This window comes from Idiotropiscis lumnitzeri, chromosome 12 (genome assembly GCF_059441095.1).
Source record: "Idiotropiscis lumnitzeri isolate Australia: NSW breed Sydney's pygmy pipehorse chromosome 12, RoL_Ilum_1.0, whole genome shotgun sequence".
Classification (NCBI taxonomy): Eukaryota; Metazoa; Chordata; class Actinopteri; order Syngnathiformes; family Syngnathidae; genus Idiotropiscis; species Idiotropiscis lumnitzeri.
This window is the reverse complement of record NC_142402.1, coordinates 12,544,830-12,565,382: the sequence shown is the minus strand read 5'-3', so window position 1 is coordinate 12,565,382 and position 20,553 is coordinate 12,544,830. Positions and strand designations below refer to the sequence as shown.

Below are 20,553 nucleotides of genomic sequence, written 5' to 3'. Positions count from 1 at the left end.
TTACTTGGAAAAGCAACAACACTCTTGTTGACAATTTTCAGAGTTCATTACAAGACATTTTCCCGTTTTGTGATATGGCTGGGAGAAATTAGATGCTTCTACTGCTCCATAGTGAGGCATGCTGGGTCCATATTAAGATGCTAAATTTGGTATCTCACCCAAAGGGCTACATAGTAAAAAATTGTGCCCGTTAGCTGGCTTGTGACTAATTCTATCATTAAAAATATGTTGGTGCTTAAAATGACGGACATACACTAAAGCGATATGGGTTGCTGCTCTCCGGGAACTCCCATGTCAGAAGAACACTCGTCCTCGTGGCCAGATTGACTGAAAAATTCCTCGGCACGTCTGAAAGAGAAGAAAACAGCACTCAGTGGAGCATTTTATTTCAAGAAACAACTGTGTCTCCCCGTTGTGAACCTGTAAAGAAAAAAAAAAAAAAAGGTGTCAGTCAGGTGAGACGAGGTGGTTAGGAGGATGGACAGGTGATGAGGAGAGTGGATGGTGGTCGGAACAGAAACGACAGCACAGCAGCAGGAATGTGACATGCCACATTCACCGAGTGTAAAGTTGCGTTAGTTGCACTTCCAAGTCGGCATGTCAGCGAAGGCTTGAAATAATGTGGCAGTGGAGTTCATCAGATTGAACAAATCGCCAGGCCCGAGTTTTCACTTCATTTCAACTGTCCACTTACCTTGTGGATTAGATACAGTCCTGTATTGACTTTTACCTGAGGGAATGTGATAAGCAGTGTTCTTGAAGCAAACAGCCATTAACATTCAGCCTCGTTCCATTGGTGAAGGGTAGGTGATGGAGGTAAGTGAGTGAGTGGAAGAGATTGAGGGGGTTGGTCGCTTTCCTCGGACTTGTTCTCAGCATCTCTGAGGTGCACGGCGAAGAGGGAGGGGTCAGGAGTGGGGGGTGAGGGAGTGGGGTCAATCTGTAAGAACTGGCCTTCATTTATTGTTAAGTGTTTCGGTGTGAATTCCGCAGCAGTCGAACCAGTGCTTGGATCAAGGGTGTTTCCTGGTCTGAAGGCCAACTCTACCTGTTTCAAAGGCCAGGGTTCGGCACACCAGAGAGGGGCTGAAGGGGCCGGGCCCTGCCTTGTTGTGGGCTCTGAGCTGCACCTCGTAGGCTGTGCTGTGATTGAGGCCCAGGATTGTGTAGCTAGATTGGCTCGCTGGCAGCGTGACCACATGTGGGGGAGCACGGCCGGCCGGTAATGAAAAGGAGCCTGGAACGCTTGAGGGTTTGGAGGCTGTAGTCTCTTTGTAAGCTAGGTTGTACTCGGTGATGACACCATTGCTCTCCTCTTGGTCAGGAGGGAGCCAGGAGAACTGCAGGGAGCAGCATGTGGCGTTAACAAAGTCAGATATTTTGGGGTATCCTGAGGGTGGGATGACAGGAACTGTTATTTCCCTCTGCACTACATCTCCGTAACCCGCTCGGCTCTTTGCAGAGAGCACAAAGACGTAGGTGGAGCCTGGGGAGAGGTTTATGATGGTGAAGTTTCGCTCTTTTGTGAAATCTATTGTGGTCTCCAGGGAGGCATTCTTCAGGCCAAACTGGAGGCGGTAGCCTTGGATTTCCAGAGGGAGCCTCTGGCCATCAGAGCCTGACGCTGCGCATTCCAGCGGAGGAGCCCATCGAAGCACCACTGATGGAACTAATCCCGAATGTGCCCACAGGCAGGGAGCGGCAGGTACTGCAAATGACGAGTGTGAGAAGCAGAAAGTTCGTTTTAATAATCAATTTAACTACCTAAGTATTTAAATCAATTTGGCTGCTGCGATTGAATTTAAAATTCCTTGTATGTGGCTAAACTGAGAAGCATTTACTTCAGCATGTGCTTACCCATCCCCGAGGTCTTCACCATCTTGGCTTTGCTATGTGCTCCATCACCTTTGGTGGTGTATGCTGCCACTGACACGGAATACAAAGTCTCTGCTTTTAGACCTCCCAAAATCATCTCCTGGCAATGGAAAACACAAAGTCGCATGAAAAACAATTGACGGCAAGCCTTCCACCCACATTGCAAAGACATCAATGTTAGGTCAAGTGAATACCTTAAATCAGTGATTCTCATTTGGTGGACAGGCAGCAAGAAATTGCCATGCTGCACTTATTGCTTTTCATTGGATTGTTTCATATTCAACCGCGAATACAAATATTTCCTGTAGTTATGACTTTACAATTGTGTCATCTGAAGGAGCAGAACTCTTGTCATAAACTGATGACCCTAAAGTGAAATTTTCAATGGCATTGTAATCGGTAAATAAAGACTGGCAACCAGTCCTCAAGTCGGGATCAACTTCATATACAAACAATGCTACTCAAATACTCTAAGTGCTAAAGTAAATGGATGTATTAAAAATATTATAACACTGTAAAAAAAAAAGAAGATAATTCATGTGTTAGCACGTTACAGTTAACATAAAAATCACCATTTAAACTCCATCAACACTTGTTGGATGCATGTATGAATCTGAATGCAGTTTCCATTGGATACAGAAGAAATTAAGTGTCATTTACATATTTGTTTAATCAGTGCTAGATATTGAAACCTTGACAGATTTGCACTATATTGAGCATTATTCTGGTTCTGTATGTACAAATATTGAATTCATAAAGAAGAAGAAGAGTGTGCACTCACATACTGAGTGGAATCATCCTCCTCCATCTTAACCGGCAGGCGAGACACAGCAGACAGGCAACCCAGACAGAGGAGACGAGACCGGAAGGATATTTAACCATCAAATAATTGACCATCACTTCATCACATTTCGATTCTTTCACGATGATGTCACCTGAGACTCATCTAGTAGGATATCTTTGATCCAAGGAAGATTTCGGGATTCACTGCCGCCAACACGGCTGTAGTGCACCTGGTAACCACGAATCTGACCTTGACGTAACCTTGGCAACACGGGCCGCCAAGTGACCCGAAGCGCAGAGGAATTGAAAGGATTGACCTCAATGTGACGAGGGGCTGCGCTGGGAACTGCACATGCAAAAATCCACGAATCATTACTTACACAGTAATAACACATCAGTGTAAACAGTGGAACTTCCAAAGTGGAAAACACAACAACAGAGTAACTCTTTGACATTTTTAATAGTAAAGCGTAAAGATAATTGATGTACAAACTGTCCAACTCAAACCCTCAACATTTAACGATGGAAACTTTGATGATGCTTTAAATGCAAATCACCATGACTTTTAACTTCCTATGAATATTCTGCATGTTTTTTTTTGTAACACCCCTTTTAAGCGCCTCTGGGTCTTGGGAGTAAATGGAGCAAAACAGTTGGACCTCTGAAGCAGAGGTGGGTGACTCAACTCACGTGATTTGACTCGAGTCAGACTTAAGTCTTACCTTACGAAAGACTCGCCATGACTTTGACTTGCTGTTCACGAGACTTGGCTTAGACTTCAGCAACATAACTTGACAATTCTTGCCAGTTCAAATCAACGAATCTGCATTTGAAAGTAGTTTTCCATTTGTGTGGTTTGTGAAAGATAATATATATTTTTTTGTGGACTGCACATTATCCTGGCAATCCGCAAGTATGCTACAATAAGCATTGCAGAGGCCACCGGGTGAGCTCTGAAGGCTATTACATTTGGTTTTTCGGACTATGTTTCTAATACAATTGTGAAAAAAGAGATGTGATGGTTTTAAATCAAAGATAAGAGACAGAACAACTATGATAACTAACTTCATTTGTTTCAATAAAACCCCATAAGACAGGTCCGCTACATTAAGTTCAGTGCCAGCTAGCTGGTCAGCTGCAGATTTAATTGAGAAGAAAACAAAGTATTATAAAATATGGATACTAAATTAAACAATTAAAACTGTGATTGTGAATAAGTGACTATCCAGCTAACGATGATCGCACAGATGCTGAGTACAAAGTGGCTCGTGTATGACTAAATGTTATGAATTGGCTTCTTAGAAATTTTTAGTTTCTCGGGTCTTGATTGAAAATTTAAGGTTAAAGGAGAAGTCAACTCAAATGTTTTCTTTACAAGAATATGTTCTATGTAGGCCCTCTAGTCTAAACACAAGATTCTGACTAATATTGTGTTTGTGGAATATGAATTAAGCAGTAAAATCCACCCGTTTTTGTCCATCTCAGCTGGCGGCCATTTTGTCATTTCGCTCAACTGAAAATGACATCACAGTTGCTCAGTGCTCAACCATTCATATGAAACTCAACCCCACTTCTGTGCTGAAGAATTAAGAGCTCAATTTTCCCCGAAACCTTTGTGCAATATCCAAATTGTCCAACCGGACAGAAATCTGACTTCTGAAGTTCCACTGTAATCACTAATGCATTTATATAGCCTTACCATCCTCATCTGTTCTGCAGAGAACAGGCAAGCTGTTGGGTCCAGTTCCCTCAGAAGTGGAGGCTGCCATGGTGATGTTGTACCAGCTCCATTTCTCCAGGCCCTCTACTAGTGTGTCTGCCTGCCGGGCCGGAATAGGGAGCCCGGACACCTCCTGGCCCTGACCTTTGCCTCCTGCCCCAGAAACTCTGCGGTACCTCAGCTCATAACCTGCCAACTCGCCATTCTGCCCCTCCAGTGGAGGCGGCCGCCAACTAACTCTCAGCGAGGTGGAGCTGGCACTCTCGCAGGATACACCCTCGGGTGCGGCTGAGGGCTCTGATTGGACAAGGGGGAGGGCAGTCGGTAAAGCGTTTGAGAGTAGGGGGTAAAAATCAAGAGGGGGGGGGAACGATATAAGTAAAAACACAGGGGATAGGATAAAAAAAAAACAAAAAACAAAAAAACAGGAAACAATAAGAGACGACGGTAAACCGAACTGAAAGAGATGACACCGGGATACGCATGAGAATAAGAGCCAAGCAAGCAGTTGGTGTACAAGCAGAACACTTAATGAAATAAACCAGAGACAAGAGTATTGACTGTGAGCAGACAACTTAAAGCGCAGACGTCTGGGCTTGATGAGTGTACAGCATGTGTGCAAGTGTGGGAGTCAAAGTCCTAGCTGACAGATTTCAAGTATCTGCCCACTCAGCTGTAAAGCCACCGCGCTGTTTGCCTCACGGGACAATCTAGATGTGCACCAAACCTTGGCGATAACAAAGCGCACCCTGGGAAATGCATTGTGCTTCAGGAAATAGTCTTCTTATTTAGAGTTGGCCTTTACGGCACCCCTCCCGACATCTACTCTACTTTTCTTTCTTCATCTTTTTTTTGGGAGATGGCATATTTTTGGGTTCAAGGAGGTTTAACGTATACATTACATCACCAACTGAGCAATTGAAATACACATGTCCACACGTATGATGATTTTTTTTAAAAAATATTTCTCCACAAAAAAAAATAAATAAATAAATAAAAAAAAATCACAGGCTGTGGCTACAACCTCTAAGTCAGGGGTCGCCCCTTTTAAAATCGAGACCGACTTCTTGGGTACTGACTAATGTAAAGGGCTGGCAGTACAAAGCCCCCGTCCACATGCTGGCTGTCAAGTCTGACTTGTTTTTCCCCATTGCAATTCCACCTTTGTCTCCGTAACATGGGCACACTCACAGTTGACAAAAAGGCGCAAAAAAGTGGCCCTAAGCCCTTGTCCTGGCTGTCGAGTCACATCTATTTTTTGAATAATATCGCGATGATATTCTTCTCTGTGAAGACGCTAGTAATATTAATAATTTCTCAGCATAATAAATACTTAAGAACAGCTGTCAAATCGTATTTCTATGAGGAACCGATGATTTAACAAGCTAGGAAAGGGTTAAGTATTAACATGCAATGTTGTATTTCTAGAAATCTTTGCATTTTAAAATGATCACTTCTCCAACATACATTCCAAGGAAATCAGAATGTGCCAGCACTGGTGAGCTATTCTTAGAAAAGGCTGGCGGGCTACTCAGTTGGTCCTTGGGGGCGACCTGTTCTCGGTTAGAAAACAAATTGTCAACCTAAAGAAAGTCAGTTCCAAATAGGCACTGTAGAAAATTGAGAAAAAGGTCATCATAATAGTAGGGGGACAGTGGAGTAAAAAAGTTACTTTTGAAAATTTGCCATGATTGTGTGGAAATGGCTATATAAAATACCTTAAATACATACACCCAAAAAAAAATCCCTTTTATTGTACTATTCTTGGTTATCAAGAAATACTAAAAAGGATGAAAATCCAAAAAAAAAAAAAAAAAAAATCACACTGTCTGGCGCTTACTTACAAAATAGCAGACCAACCCACAATGCTTTAAAGCTCTTCTCCACTGCCTGCATGCCAATAACTGGCAGACATTTCCCCCCCTTCAAAGATATTACACACCGATAGAGTGGGAAAAAAGTGGAAGGAGGGTGAAAAGGAGGAAGACACAAACATTAATCGGTGCTCTGTCTCCATCTGTCATGAGGCTTTGGCTGTGAAAAAAAAGGAAGAAGCTGAGCGGAGGAGGAAGAAAGTCACAGTTAAACGCAGATGGATGGATGGGAGTGGGCTTTGGACACATGACTTGATAACGGAGATCAATGGTCAGATGTCTGGTCAGCGGACATCAAGTGAAGTTTGTTTCAACGTGTGTTTTTGTGACATTTGTGTGCAAGGTCAAACATAATACAGCAGCAACGAGTGCGTGTGTGTGTGTGTGTGTGTGTGTGTGTTCATCATATGAAAGGAGACATACTGGCTTGTGATGTCCTCTGCACCAGTTCATTGGTGAAAGCGCCGATGCCTTTATTTGAGATGGCTGCCAGGGAGAAGGAGTAGTCTGTGTTGGCTTTCAGACCCTCCACCGTGTAGGAGTTGCGCGGGCCAAAAGTTAGCTTCTCCTACAAGAGTGAGAGAAATGAAAGTACTGTGATTGACACAGCAAGCTGCAGTAATATTAGTCTTTTTTTCCACAGAGGATAAAGAATATATGCCTGTGAGTATTGTTATATTGTCAGTTGAAATGTGTTCCTTATTTAGATGCTATACGTTAGCCTGACTATGGCCTTTCCCATCGAAGGTTAGCATTAAGCTAACGGATGCTATGTGGTTGTTTAAAATACACGTTTCATTTTCTTTGTTTTATGTTTTGTTGTCATTTACCACGATGACGTTTAAAAAAAAAAAAAATAAAAAAATCACCCTGTTGCTGAATGTAACCCTTAATTCAGCATTATAAATTTATTACGACAGGATTACATGTTTTGCTTTGTAAAGCTTTCGTCGAGCAGGTAGACTGTCTTACCAAACTGCCGTACTTGACAGGTTTGTAAAGGAGCTCGTAATTGATGATGCCCTCTTTGGTGTAGGCAGGCTCCCAGGTCAGCTCGATGCTGGTGTCAGTCACCCTCCCGATTTTAAACTTCCCCGGTTGTCCTGGAACTGGAGAAGGAAACGAGACAGGCATTATTTGTATGTCAAATAACGTGCATTAAAAAAAAAAAAAAAAAAAAAAAAAGAGAATATAATTTTAAAATTTTGACACCAATTTTAGTTGCGTGAGTGGGTTGTAATTGTATTGCAGTCGTATTCAACAAATTATCTTGCCGGTTATTTTACTGGATATTTCACCTTGTCATTTAACTTACTGCAGTAGAAAAGCAGCTTTTTAGCCAACGATTTAAATCCATTCAAAACACCTTTTCGCCTAATTCCGCGGGATTTATGTTGCAACCACGAAACTCTTCTTTCATCAGACTTGTACAAAAATTTGGACTTAAACCACGTGTAAGAGCTGAAAACTGACAAAATGTTCAGGTACAAGTGTCCCGAGTCTACACGGAAATTTAAATACGTAATGCCATCACAGATTTGCGAGCATTAATCTCGTCATGCTTGCCGCCACATAAAACTTTTGCAACCACTGCCGCCGTGACTCGAGTATCTTGAACATACCAAATTCTTGCTCCTGTTAATCCGTTTCCTTTCCACAACTCTCCACAAACGAAAGTGTCGGCTTGTGCAAGTTAGTCATTTGAAGGATGCACATGTTGTGACAGGTCAAGCTCAGCCGTGTGCAGCGGCTGGGTTTCTACTTGTCATCCGAATAAGCTGCTTGGCGATTGGTATGACGTGCAGTGATGATGCTGCAGGGCAATGGGTTAAGTGGTCCGACAATTAGCAATCTTTTTTTCTTTCTAATTCAACCACTGTAAAATATATTTAATACTAGAGATGACCATTATAATAATTAAGTGCAAAATGATATCTCCGCAGTGGAGTACTCCATCGTTCTCTGTCTATTCATGTTTCACAGCAATTCTATTCATATATAAAGCATTTAGAAAAATATCAGTTTAATAGAGAGCCTTGTGAGAGTCACAGAAATACGCCATGGTGGCCCTCATTATAAATCTATCGGTCAATTCATGGATCAAATGCCAGCTGTGAGTTTTGCTGTTAGCGCCTTGTGAGAGAACGGCAGCTTGTGCAAAATGGACTGAAACATTAAACAGTTGGACATGCGCATTAAAAAGTTGAAACAAGGTTAAATAAAGTTCGCCTGTAAAGTTTATAGGATCATCTTGAAATTTCACCAGAAAAGCAAATGATATTTTTGGGAGCAGTTAAAAAAAACAAGATATATGTACAATCCTCTACTCACCTATACTTACCTAAAATTTAATATGCAATACATTGTATAATAAAAATTGTCAGGTAGAAACCTTTTTTGTTAATATCCAAACATGCCAATTTTTTTATATTAACATTATCAATAGTATCGGACTGTCCTGACATTGTTTGTTATTTTCATGCATTCTGAACCAATTTAAAGTGTTGAAAATAGCTTAAGAAAAAAATCGACGTCTGAGAAGTGTCGTAAAACCTCGCCTCATCTGTCACTCTGCGGGAGCCATGCAGCATTACGCTGCCTCAAGATTGAATATCTGGATGTTCTTTAGATAATAATGAGTGAAAATGATCCATTTGAGTTGGCCTATTTAGTTCAAAATGGATAGCTGTAAAGATTTGGTGCAAAAGGAACAGGTCAGCCACAAATCCAAGTACATTTTAATCAATGGTAATTAGCAATATTTATACCAACATGAACAGCATGGTGTCTCGTAACCCAAATAAAATGCTGTTTTGTTTTGCTTTTTTTTAATTTCCTGAAAAGCGGTGATTTAGGAGATATGTGATATACAATATATGACATGACATTATATTTGCTTGCGAACATCACTGACCTCCTGGCATAACTTTAACGTGAACCGGGTCCGAGAAGGGCCCGTCCCCGACTGAGGTGAAGGCCAGAACTTGGAGGGTGTACGTCTCGGAGGTCACCAAGCTCTGTATAGTGGTGATCACACTGTCCTGGACGTTATGGATCTTCCACTCATTCATCGGCCGGGACGGATCCATGGTGTAGTACACGCGATAGCCCTTCACCTGCAACACGGCAAGCACGGAGAGAGATTGACGGATAGCGTGTTGAGTTTTTTTAAGGTCATCCCCGACTGAGCTGTGCGCTAAGTGGTCTCGCACTTAATCTCACTGTCTTGCATGCGCGGTAATCCATAAAGCCTTCATTCAGCATCCAAACAACTAGCATTTATCACAAGCCAAGGTCGTCATCCATGAATTATGATTACGTTAGTCCAGATGGCCACGCGGGTTTGCAGTTCACGCCTTGTGAGAGGTCACTGTCATAAGGCGATGACCAACCGTTGGCTGAAGGTTGGCGAAAACACCTCGAATACAAACTAATTGTGCTCGCACTATGTCACCGTATTTGTTTACTGTCCTCACTCATGACCTCCACCGGCAATCTGTTGTCACTCCTTTAATAATTTTAATCCTCACATGCACTAAATGCACTTTTGTGACTATTGTCGATGGTTAGGTAGGCTCGGAAAAAGGAAATGGGCTTCCAGAGGGAGCGCACTTAATTTTGAGCAGAAAGCACCTTTTCTTCCTTCAGAGATTGGGGGTGGCACTTATGTGTTAGAGGGGGTAGAAAGGTGGAGCACAATCCCTGTAAAGGACATGAACCTGCACACTCCAAAACAGCTCCCTGTGGGGAATTTCATAAAGGCTTTAATGTTTTAATCTCCTTAAAGTCTCGGCACAAATCTGAAACCTTGTTAGTCGGTCCTCAGTAAAAGGCAAAATGTAATTTCAGATGGGGATAAATCATTTTTCCCCCTGTACTATTAGCTGGCACCAATGCCTCGACTGTTAATGTCACATGAAAGTAATTACGATTTTAAAGCAATCACTTTATTGCTCTCCAGTGAGCTGCTAGATGTGCAGAATTGAAATATAATATGTGAAAAGAATAAAAAAAAAAAATATGTCGCTTTAATTAAATAGGAATAAAAAGGACCACTTGCCATTCCGGGCACAATATTGAAAAATATATTTCCTTTTCTCATAATCTTTCATTTAAATCAATTTGCAAGATTTGGACGCATGCACGTGCACACTTTATTAGAAGATTGTAATGAGATTCATTATTTTTTAAAGAAATTTTTCATGCAAAATACTGTATGTGAATTGATTAGAACAAGAGCAAATTTTAATTTTCGTCCGAGACGGTGACTTGCTGCCTAATCTTGTCTAACTGGGGTATATAGGATGTCCCAAAAGTCACTTCACACTTACTTTATTCCATTTTGTTTGAAGTATCATTCGGACTGACGTGAGGCCATCAGCATTTGACAGCTCATGCTGTGCACTTTTTGGAAGCGTATCATTCCTTTTCTGAGTCACCTGGCAAGAAGCTTTTCTGTCCCCCGACTGCAGCGCCAGTGTGAAAAGCTTTGCGGCCGCCACGCGGCTCCAAGAACAATTACGATATCCATGGCAAGTTTCTCAATTTAAGCAGATTATGATGCTCAACAACCCGGAGCTGGCACAGGTAAAGATTTGACACTCTCCGAAGCATCAGCATGATACTGATTTCATGTGCAGACATCAGGATAGACTTTCAGGCTTTGTTCTAGAAGTTTGGTGTTTTTGAAGAAACTTGTCATGGGTAGTGTAAATTGCAAAGCTTCTGAAACTGCAGTAAGGAACATAAATCTTTTTGCAAAGTGTCAATCGCTGCTTAAATGTGAATAAAATGCTGATGGCCTCACAACTATTCAAACGATACCTGAAACAAAATGGAAAGAAAATGTAGAGTGACTTCTGAGACAGCCTGTACGTTTTTAACCTATAATGTTAAAGTTAAATTAAAATAAACCAGCGTTTTAAGGCACCCGTGTTTGTCCCTTTGCTAAAAATCTCATGCAAATTACATGAGATTTTACACGTTTTTTTTTTTGTACTTAATAGCCAGCACATGTTTTATTGCCTGTAAAAAAACAAAAGAAAGGAAAATAATCTGTCTTCGCACCTGCCCATTAGGCTCCTCCGGTTCCTCCCAGCGGACCATCACTGTGTTCTGCGAAATAATGTGAGCTTGGACATTTCGCGGCGGGCTGGCCGGGGCTTGCTCTCCCGTCCTGGCATCTACTCGCACAGAGGGGGGGCCCTGGCCGATGCTGTTGAAGGCGGACACTCGGATCTCGTACTCGGTGTTGGGGTACAGCCCGCCGATGCTGTAACGAGTGGTGGTGATGCTGTCTACCGTCTCATACTTGCTGTCTGGACCTTTGGCTCGGTATTGGATGATGTAGTAGGAGACCGGGTCGGGGTTACCGGAGTCCCATGTGATGGTCACACTGGTGGCTGTGGTTTCCGTGACGATGGGCGTGCCAGGAGGCTTGGGTAAAGCTGAGAGCAAATCAAGATTGATTAGTAAATTGTTAAGGTCGTGCAATGGGGAAGCGGCTCGTATAAGGTGGCAAAATTACAGGAATTTTTAAAGCTAGAAAATAGTTTGGTAGGAATTGATGCAAATAAAAGGAATTCCTTAACCAGAAATTATATAATAGGGAAAATAGATTTTTAGCATAATCCCAACTAAAGGAACCAACTATGATTCAACATGAGTCGTACCTTCACTTACGGGTCAACAACTTCAAATTTATTAGTTATGAAACAACTCGTTATTTCCCATGAAATTAAACAGAAACGCTCCGTAAATTTACCGTAAATTTCCCACCCCATTTGCAACCCTCGACCTATATCAGCGGGTCTCTTACTCTTGACTAAGACCTGAGCCGTGGCCTCGATGATACCCAGGCTACTCATGGCCACGCATGTGTAGTTGGCAGACTCCCGCACGCCGTTGAGCTCCAGCACGTTCCGACCGATCGGCATCTCGTCCTCGGGGGTCAGGTCCTCGCTGCCCACCATCCATTTGACGTAGGGCATTGGGGAGCCCACCGCCACGCAGGTGATATTGACGCTCCCTCCCGGCATGATTTCGTGGTTGGAGGGGAGGATGGAGAAACGAGGGGGGACGCGGCGCACTGGTAAAGGAGGAGAGTCGGGGTAGAGAGGGAGAGGGCAGGAGGTTGAGGGAGGGCGGGGAGAAAAAAGGCGGAGAGAGAGAGATGAGGTCGGGTGAGGGGGAGAGAATCAGATAGAGAGGCAGAGAGCGAGATGCAGAGAGAGTGAAGAGAAGAGAGGTAACAGGAAGGGGGAGAATGAACTTCAGGGTTTTTTTTTTCCTTTTACAGAAATTACAAAGGGATATTTCAAGTTTAGTCCCAGTTACTTTATGCGACAGATGAATCCAACAAAAAGACAAACATCTTGTTGAGCTCACCCAAACAGAGTGAGCTGCCTTGACAAACAATAACGTGACAAACTCTTGAGTATCGCTTCAACAGGGGCATGACGTCTACAAGCAGTTTCTCTTTCCGGAAATGTTATATTTGTTGATCGTGATTTAAGATGTTTTATTTATTTATTTTTTCAATTTAAATGTAATATAACATTTCCTCATTGGCATCGCTTGGAACAATGGCTACACTGATCTTTGGACTTTTTGAAATCTTAAATACATGAACAAATGTGTTGGAATAGCAAAAGTAAAAAGCAGATTCAACATCTTCAATCATTCTGATGACATTTTTTTTTTTTTTATGTCGTGAGTGAGAATTTGTTGTCAAATTACGCAGCCGAACTTGTGAAGCTCTGTTTTAGTTTTTTAGTCCTTCCACACCAAACTCATCCATGCATGCCTTTAAATGACTCATATGTGCATTGGTGATGGGACACTCAAGCATTCTCTTTGGCAAACTGCGTCAAAAAAACAAAAAACTATCCAAAATGTCTTGGGAGGCCTGTGAATATTGTCATTCATCCCAGTCATTGTCATTGCATCCACATGGTTGTCTTAAAAAAAACATTTGACCTCATCCGAGCAGTTTTCATCAGTTTATGCACTTTAGAACAGCTTCATCTTGAGTGTTGGTCTGCAAACCCAAATATGTATCCTGTAAGTTAACGGCATGCCCCAACTAAAACTGCTTTCACTATTTTGGGATGCAAAACAACTATCGTTACCATACACAGGAGGGCCTCGAGCCGCCCCTGACAATCATTTGGGTGGAATCGCTCTGGTTAACATTTCATTAAGCTGCAAACATGCTCGTGGTGGCACCTGAAGTTGTCAAATCGAATCAAACATGTCCGTGTTTGTAATTTATTAGAGGCTAAATTATTCCTCAACCGCTTTAGAAGGGATGAAAGGATGCTAAATGTCAGATGGGGAAATAGCTTCTAAACCTTGACGCAGAATGCCTCACCCATTCTCTTTCAAACCATCTGTTCATTTCACGGTCGGGATAATGTACGTTTTTGTCGAGTGTGGTTTGTCTTGCTAACATGAATAACATAAATGATTCAATGAATAAATGTAAGAATTGTGTCCCGGTTATTTTATCCATGCCAGTGCTTACTGAGAGACTGAACTCATAGGTCACTTTTCATGCCTCTGCGACTCAAGAGGAATCAAAAGGTGGACCAACACAACAGAGATAATGTGGAAGTGGGAGGGAGACACGGAGGAAACAGGCAGAGGAAGAGAAGACAGCGATGGAAGTAAGAGAGAGAGGACAGCTCTGCTCCGCTTCCACGCGATGACGTGGCAATGTCGGCAAAAGCACATTGCAACAACCAAATACTGTACAGTACACAAAAGTTTCATACAGATAACAGTGTGCAGTCCAAATGAACTTGGGTATGCGGACAGGTGAGGGTTCTAATAAGGTGCCGTGGCAGTTACAGAGTGATCACCGGACACGTCGAGTAAAGAACAAGACAGGCATGAAGAGAGGCAGAACGGAGAGAGAAGAAGAACAAGTGCGGGCAAAAAAAGTGAGGTAGTAGGTGCAATGTTTATAAGTTAGTAAACTTATGTACATGTGTCTGTCGCTCCTACACATCAGGGTGCGGACAGAATGCAGAGGGGGGGGGGGGAGAAAAAAAAGAGGGAGGGAGAGGAAGGGAAGAGAGATAAAGAGAGGGTTAGATTTAGAAGAAGGTTTTCGGGGGGATGGAGGGGAAAAGGGGGAAAGAGAAAGAGGAGCGAGGAAGAAGAAAAAACATGAATCTATTTAAAAACACAGCTATACCAGAGTCAGGCCCATTCAGAGAGCAGGTGCTTCGGAAGTAAGAAAAATAAAAAGATAGGAATCAAAAGGAAGAAGACGCTTACAACACAGAAAACAGAAAGAGATCAATGGACGGACATCTTAGAATGGAGGGAGAATGAAAGGGGAAGCGAGAACGAGAGCAGTAAAAATCGGATCACTTCGGTCGGCAACAGAAAATGGTTCGAATAAAGAAAAATATTCAACAATAAAATGACTCGTGAGCTTCACTTTATCCGGAGAACATTTTTTTTTTTTTTTTACATTTTTCACCCTCCCCAAAATGAGTCAACATCAAATAAACAAATAAATTTAAATAAATTAAAAAAAAAAAAAAACATAGCGAAATGGCAAATTCATATCAGAAGTGACATCATGACTTGGAATCTTCAAGGGCCACATCCACCCTAATCTAAAGACAATTAAATAAAAGTCAACATGTTTTCATTTGGATTGACCAGACAAGGAAAAATAAACTGCCTCTATACTCAATTCACGAGTTACATATCAAAGTAGAGAAGCATTTTTGGAAAGCTTGAGGAATTTAATGCCGGAAGATGCCCAGAATTGGATAGAGAAGTCAAAGACAAGGAGGAGACAGAAACAAAAATCTGTTAGATAGAGACATGATTAGGCAAGCATCTCATCTCAGCAAGACATGCTGGACACACACTGACGTATGCACACACGGACCAACATTCAGCATGCGCAGTATGCAAACATACGTGCAATGTAGCGACATCTTAGGCGAGTCTAGGTGTGTCCGAAAAGTTCCAGGGCCAGTGTCCTCGTTAAACTACATTTCAAATCCGAACTGCCAACGACAAGTGAAGAGCGCACGCGAAAAACAGACATCTCCATTTTTTTGATGCATTTAATACATTTTGTATGTTTTTTTTCTTAGAACTAGTAACCAAGTTAGTCATTTTATTTAGTGTATTCTACATCATAATAAATTTAAGACATTTTAAATTGTGCTCATTAATTGATGTTTTGAAAAGCCATGCTTTTTGAATAAAAAAATAAAATAAATGAATCCTTATTTTTCCACCGTCAAAATGAAAGGCACGTCACATTGCACAGTAAGTCATCGTCTTATCGTCGAGTGGCTTGAATGCGACTAACAGTGGCGAAAGTTTCGGCGTAGAATCTGCGGACCTGATCACTAACACTGATCTCACTGATGAGTTTATTGACATCAAATCAAACAAATCAAAATATTTCAGGACATACGGCCGAGTTGGTGATGGCTTAAATATGTATGAGCTGATGTATGGCTTAAATCAAGATGGTGCTCACGTCAATACAATACGTAAATCGTTTGTAGGTTTCTGAAATAAAATCTCTCATTTCGTCGAGTTTTATACGGGAGTCATTTGGATTTGCAGGGATAGAAAATGCAACATCAAACGATGCGGTGATAGGCACTCTGCTCGTATGCGTGGCTCAATTCTTGTCCAAATGGTGCATGTCGGTTTTAGCGCTTGAGCTTGTCAGGTTTTCCCTTTTGAAGTAATCACCCCGGCGACTAATGCAATTTTCATGCCTTCATGCACTCTTGGAAGGATTTTTTTTCCAGGCTTCGCCATGTGTAGCTCTGTCATTTTCAGCCATCTTGATGCATTCACCTCTTCAGAATGGATCTCCTTGATAAGCCCCTTGAACTTGTGAAATAAGGAAAAAAAAATAAATCACACAGAGCAAGGCCCAGTGAGTCGGGAATTTGTTTGATATTCTTCACGGCAGGGAAGTGTAGGATGCTCACGGTATTGTGAGCAGCCACGTTGTTGTGGTGAGGCAGCCACTTCCCTGGTGATTATGGCCCATAGTGAGGCGGAGAATTCATAGTTTGGATTTGTAATACAGTGAACCCTCGGTTATCGCGGTTAATGGGGACCGAGACCACCCGCGAAAACTGAATATCCGCGAAGTAGCGGCGCACGTTCAAAAATACTAAAAAAAAAAAAGTGCGAAGTAGCGGCGCACCTTCAAAAATGCTTAAAAAAAAAAATAAAATAAAATAAAATATATATATATATATATATATATATATTTTTTTTTTCCACTCTCTCTCTCTCTCTACCCGTATATATATATATATATATATATATATATATATATATATATATATATATATATATATATATATATATATATATATATATATATATATATATATATATACGGGTAGAGAGAGAGAGAGAGTGAAATTCATGTTATAACAAAAAAACTAAACAAATTATTATTAAAACTTATTATTTTTTTATTCCCCAGCCATTATTTTTGTATTTATTCAATTACTTCTTTTTGTATTTATTTAATTACTTCGACTTTTACCTGCTGGTACGCCGTCCAGTGTGCCCTGTGAAATGAAAGGTGGCATTCTTCATTTATTTATTTATTCATTCATAACTGACAGCCTCGCGCTCCGCTCATGCCCGGGCGGAAGTTGTTCCTCTTCGGCTTAACTGCCACGCACGCCGGCCTCCTCCGGAGCTCTGGTACGGTCCGAACCGCGCGAAACGTCGCCCCAAATCGTGCTCTTCTTCGTCCACTCTCTTCTTCGTCCACTCTCCTCTTCGGCGCACGCCGGCCGTCTAACCGCTCCAGCGCCCCCTCGTGCCGCTCGGCGAAACTACAATGCCCCCGAATATTTTTTAGACCCGCGAAGCACTGAAGCCGCGAAAGGTGAAGCGCGAAGTAGCGAGGGTTCACTGTATATCATTTGAGCCACCAGTCCTGGAACTTTTCTGACACGCCTCATCGAACAGGAGCTTGCAACAAGGAATTATATATGAATAATTCCTCACTTGCTCGTAGACCTGCTTGCATAAAAAGTAATAGAGGCAGCCCTCATGATCCCCCCTCCATTATCCATAGTCTGAGAGAGGCGTGAGGTTACATCTTTATTAGTCAAGCCAGCCTCAGCGCTGTCCTCCATGTTGAGGCTCAGGAGGCGGTCGGTTAAAGGAGACCTTGGCACAGCCACGGGGATTACGGCTCTATGGTTGCAACTTCTAAACTATACAACATATAGAGAGCCATTGAGGACGATCGGCGGGCTGACATTTAGTCTGCTCAATCCCATCTAGCTCAAGGACACAACTTTCATCAGTCATGTAATAAGGCGAAACTTATCCCCTGAATACTTGAGAATGCAAACGAAGGATTGATTCCAAATGTCAATAGAAGCGTGTCGGAGTGTTTGGCAGCGATAGTGACAGTGCAGACAAGTGAAGCTCGACAGACTGCATAACACAAATTTTTTTGGGGGGAGGACACTTAAAGCAGACGAACACATCATAATGTCGTCTTTAAATGGCTTGTATGCGATATTGGACTCACCATCGCGGAGGCCTACTTAAGCCGAATCCATCATGTTTGACGGTCGTGTTTTACTGCATTTTTACCATCTAATTGCTTTCAAGTTTCCTTTCATTTTTTTTTTAAATCATTGAATTAAATATTTTGGGGAGTTGTTCAGGGCTTTACTCGAATTCAGGGGCCCTCAATCCTGTTCCTCGAAGGTCTGTGTGAGATAATCAGCAAGGGCTGCAGAAGCTCGATAATGATCCTGATCATTTGAATGAGGTGTGTTGCCTCGTTCAGGGAGAGATGGAAAACAAGCAGGAAACCGGCCTTCGAGGAATAGGATTGAAGACCCCAGCTTTAATTAATGGATACAAGCGGGAGACTAAAGTACCAGTAAATAAACAGAAAACTGAATTTTTTTTTTGCTATTCTTGTTGACTACGTAAATAGCCTAAATTCTATTTCTCTGTTTTTTTTAGACCGCTAAAACAATCCGGGATGAAAGTGGCCAGAACGTACACACAACAATGCACACGGAACAGGACAGACTGAAATATATTATGATAATAATTAATGTTCTTTTAGTTTACCTCACGATCTCTAGTCATAGAGAGCCCTTTGTGTCACTATGTGACGCTACAGAATGACCAATTTGCCGAATCGTGAAAGAAAAACTGAACATGAAAAGGTAATTTACGACACGTGTAGCCTTTTTTTCCTGAGTGGGGGAAAAAAAAGGAGACATCTATTTAGGGAGATGCCCATCACTAATGGAAGTGCAGCTTCTATTCGAGCGCAGCTTTCTGTTTGAGGATACACAGTGCAGATACAGATGCTAGCAATGGGTTCCGTTCCATTTAGTTTTAAGAGGCATTCCCCTGTTGTTGTTCAAGTTTAAGTGAGGGACTCATGAGCTGAATCCTTGCCAATTGAGTCTATAGAAACATCGTTTTTATAATCTGGTTGTGTTCTAATGAAGAGACTGAGATACAATTGTATTCTGTAATTATTTCATTGCTTGCATAGCAAATAAATAAATAATGATTACCGAAGACTTTGTTGATTTTGAACCAAGAAAATTTAGATGACACAAAGACAAATACAAGTCTGGCACATACAAGGTATGCAGAGTCACCTTTTTTATTTATTTATTTATTTATTTATTTATTATTTAAAAAAAAAAAAAAAAATCATAGGACACTCATTTTGTCTGATATGTTATGGCAATGATAATGGTAAATAAATGTATTTTGCTATTAATATTTGTATTTTCCAAAATAAATTACGGCACACTCTATTACTAAAACTAGCATTCTTTTCATCTAATGAATGCCGTTGTGAGCATGGTGCCTCAACGTGATCAGTGAGTAATAACAATTTATCAAGAATGTTTGAGCAAATTTGTTATTTCAGAAGTGCGTATCAAAAGTTTCAAAAGGTTGGTGACCCTTGCTGTGTAATCTCACCAGCCAACTACAAATTCTCAATTATTATTATTTTTTTATTTACAATAAATTTGACTGTCAGCTTTTCCGTCCAGCGAATGCAGCCTAATAATTTCCTTCCTTCACTTTAAAAAAGTTTTTCTGAAGAAATAGCCCGTCTGCAATCCAAAATATTTATTGAACCGTTTCATGTTTTGGCTACCTCCATCCAATCCAAACTGTGATGAGGAGTCATCACTACAAACCCGCCATCGTTTTATTAATCTCATCTCACTCAAAAAAATATGAGAATCACAATGCAAACATCGACAAGGAAAAATGGAGATGTCTTCCCGCTTTCTATTCACATTAAATCCAACGAACCCAACACAAGAATCGCGGCTTGACCCAAATCAAACAAAACCGACATGCGAGTGTGACTAGGAGTGCAAGGTTCCCACTGGATGCAACATGTGCAAGACTGGACCAGCTGCAATGTCAGGTTGATGCAATGACACAAAAAGACCAGGGGAGGAGGGAAGGAGGAAGTGAAACAAGACAAGTTTAAAAAGAACAAAGAAGGGTGTGCGAACACGGTGCGTCATGCTCTGGACATGCAACTGGTGTTCCTGTCTCTCTCTCTCTCTCTCTCTCACTCCTTTCATGCATCTCTTTTATAACATCCAATTCTTGGGTCTGCATGACAACAGGACCATACCATGCCAAAAAAATAAAAATAAATAAATAACATTGATTGGGGGGAAGGTTCTACACACAAGGCCTCACAAAGAAGCAGTCAATGCATTTGGCTGTCGGCTGTACTACAGTAGGGAGAGCGGATTTGGAGAAATTAACCGAATCTGGGAGATGGTTTTAACAATCTAAATAGAGTGCGGTGGTCTTTCAGGATTTAGTTTCTTTCTTTCTTTATTGTTTCTCTCTGTTTCAATAAGAGAAGCTTTCTGAAACAAAGGAGTAACAAAAGAAAAGAGAGAGCACACCAACCTTCTCGAAGCTCTGAGGGATGGAAGGGGGTTGATGCGGAACACAATGACGTGAGGAGAGAGAACGAGGAAACACAGAGAGAATAAAAACGGCCTGCGCAAAGCCACACACGCACGTTCACACACACACGCACGCACACACACAAAATCTTGAGGCTACAATCATTTGAAATGGTTCAACAGAGATCATGTGGAAGCACAATGGTGCCAGTAATGTATTTTTTTGGGACATTCAAATTGTATTTCAATTCTAAAAGTAACCCATCTCGTTGATTGACCTTGTACAATAATGGTCAAACTCAGGGGCGGGCAAACCTTTATGCTCAGGGGTCACATTTAATAT

General features: G+C 41.6%; 1 protein-coding gene across 5 annotated transcripts in view; it reads right to left on the bottom strand.

Annotated features, from left to right (window-relative positions):
- Positions 1–20,553, bottom strand: part of ptprsb (protein tyrosine phosphatase receptor type Sb) — an 85,518-nt gene that overhangs the window by 20,243 nt on the left and 44,722 nt on the right. For 2 of the 5 annotated variants that reach the window (XM_088311770.1, XM_088311771.1), the window contains exons 7-13: positions 14,241–14,255; positions 12,071–12,340; positions 11,320–11,699; positions 9,167–9,368; positions 7,225–7,361; positions 6,676–6,820; positions 254–348 (exon numbers count right to left, since the gene is read on the bottom strand). In XM_088311770.1, the coding sequence (XP_088167896.1) occupies positions 254–348; positions 6,676–6,820; positions 7,225–7,361; positions 9,167–9,368; positions 11,320–11,699; positions 12,071–12,340; positions 14,241–14,255 (1,244 nt within the window). Of the gene's footprint in view, positions 1–253; positions 349–1,048; positions 1,709–1,857; positions 1,976–2,656; positions 2,684–2,810; positions 3,005–4,357; positions 4,676–6,675; positions 6,821–7,224; positions 7,362–9,166; positions 9,369–11,319; positions 11,700–12,070; positions 12,341–14,240; positions 14,256–20,553 lie in introns of all 5 variants that reach the window. The other 3 variants (XM_088311773.1, XM_088311774.1, XM_088311775.1) reach the window with 2 other exon arrangements.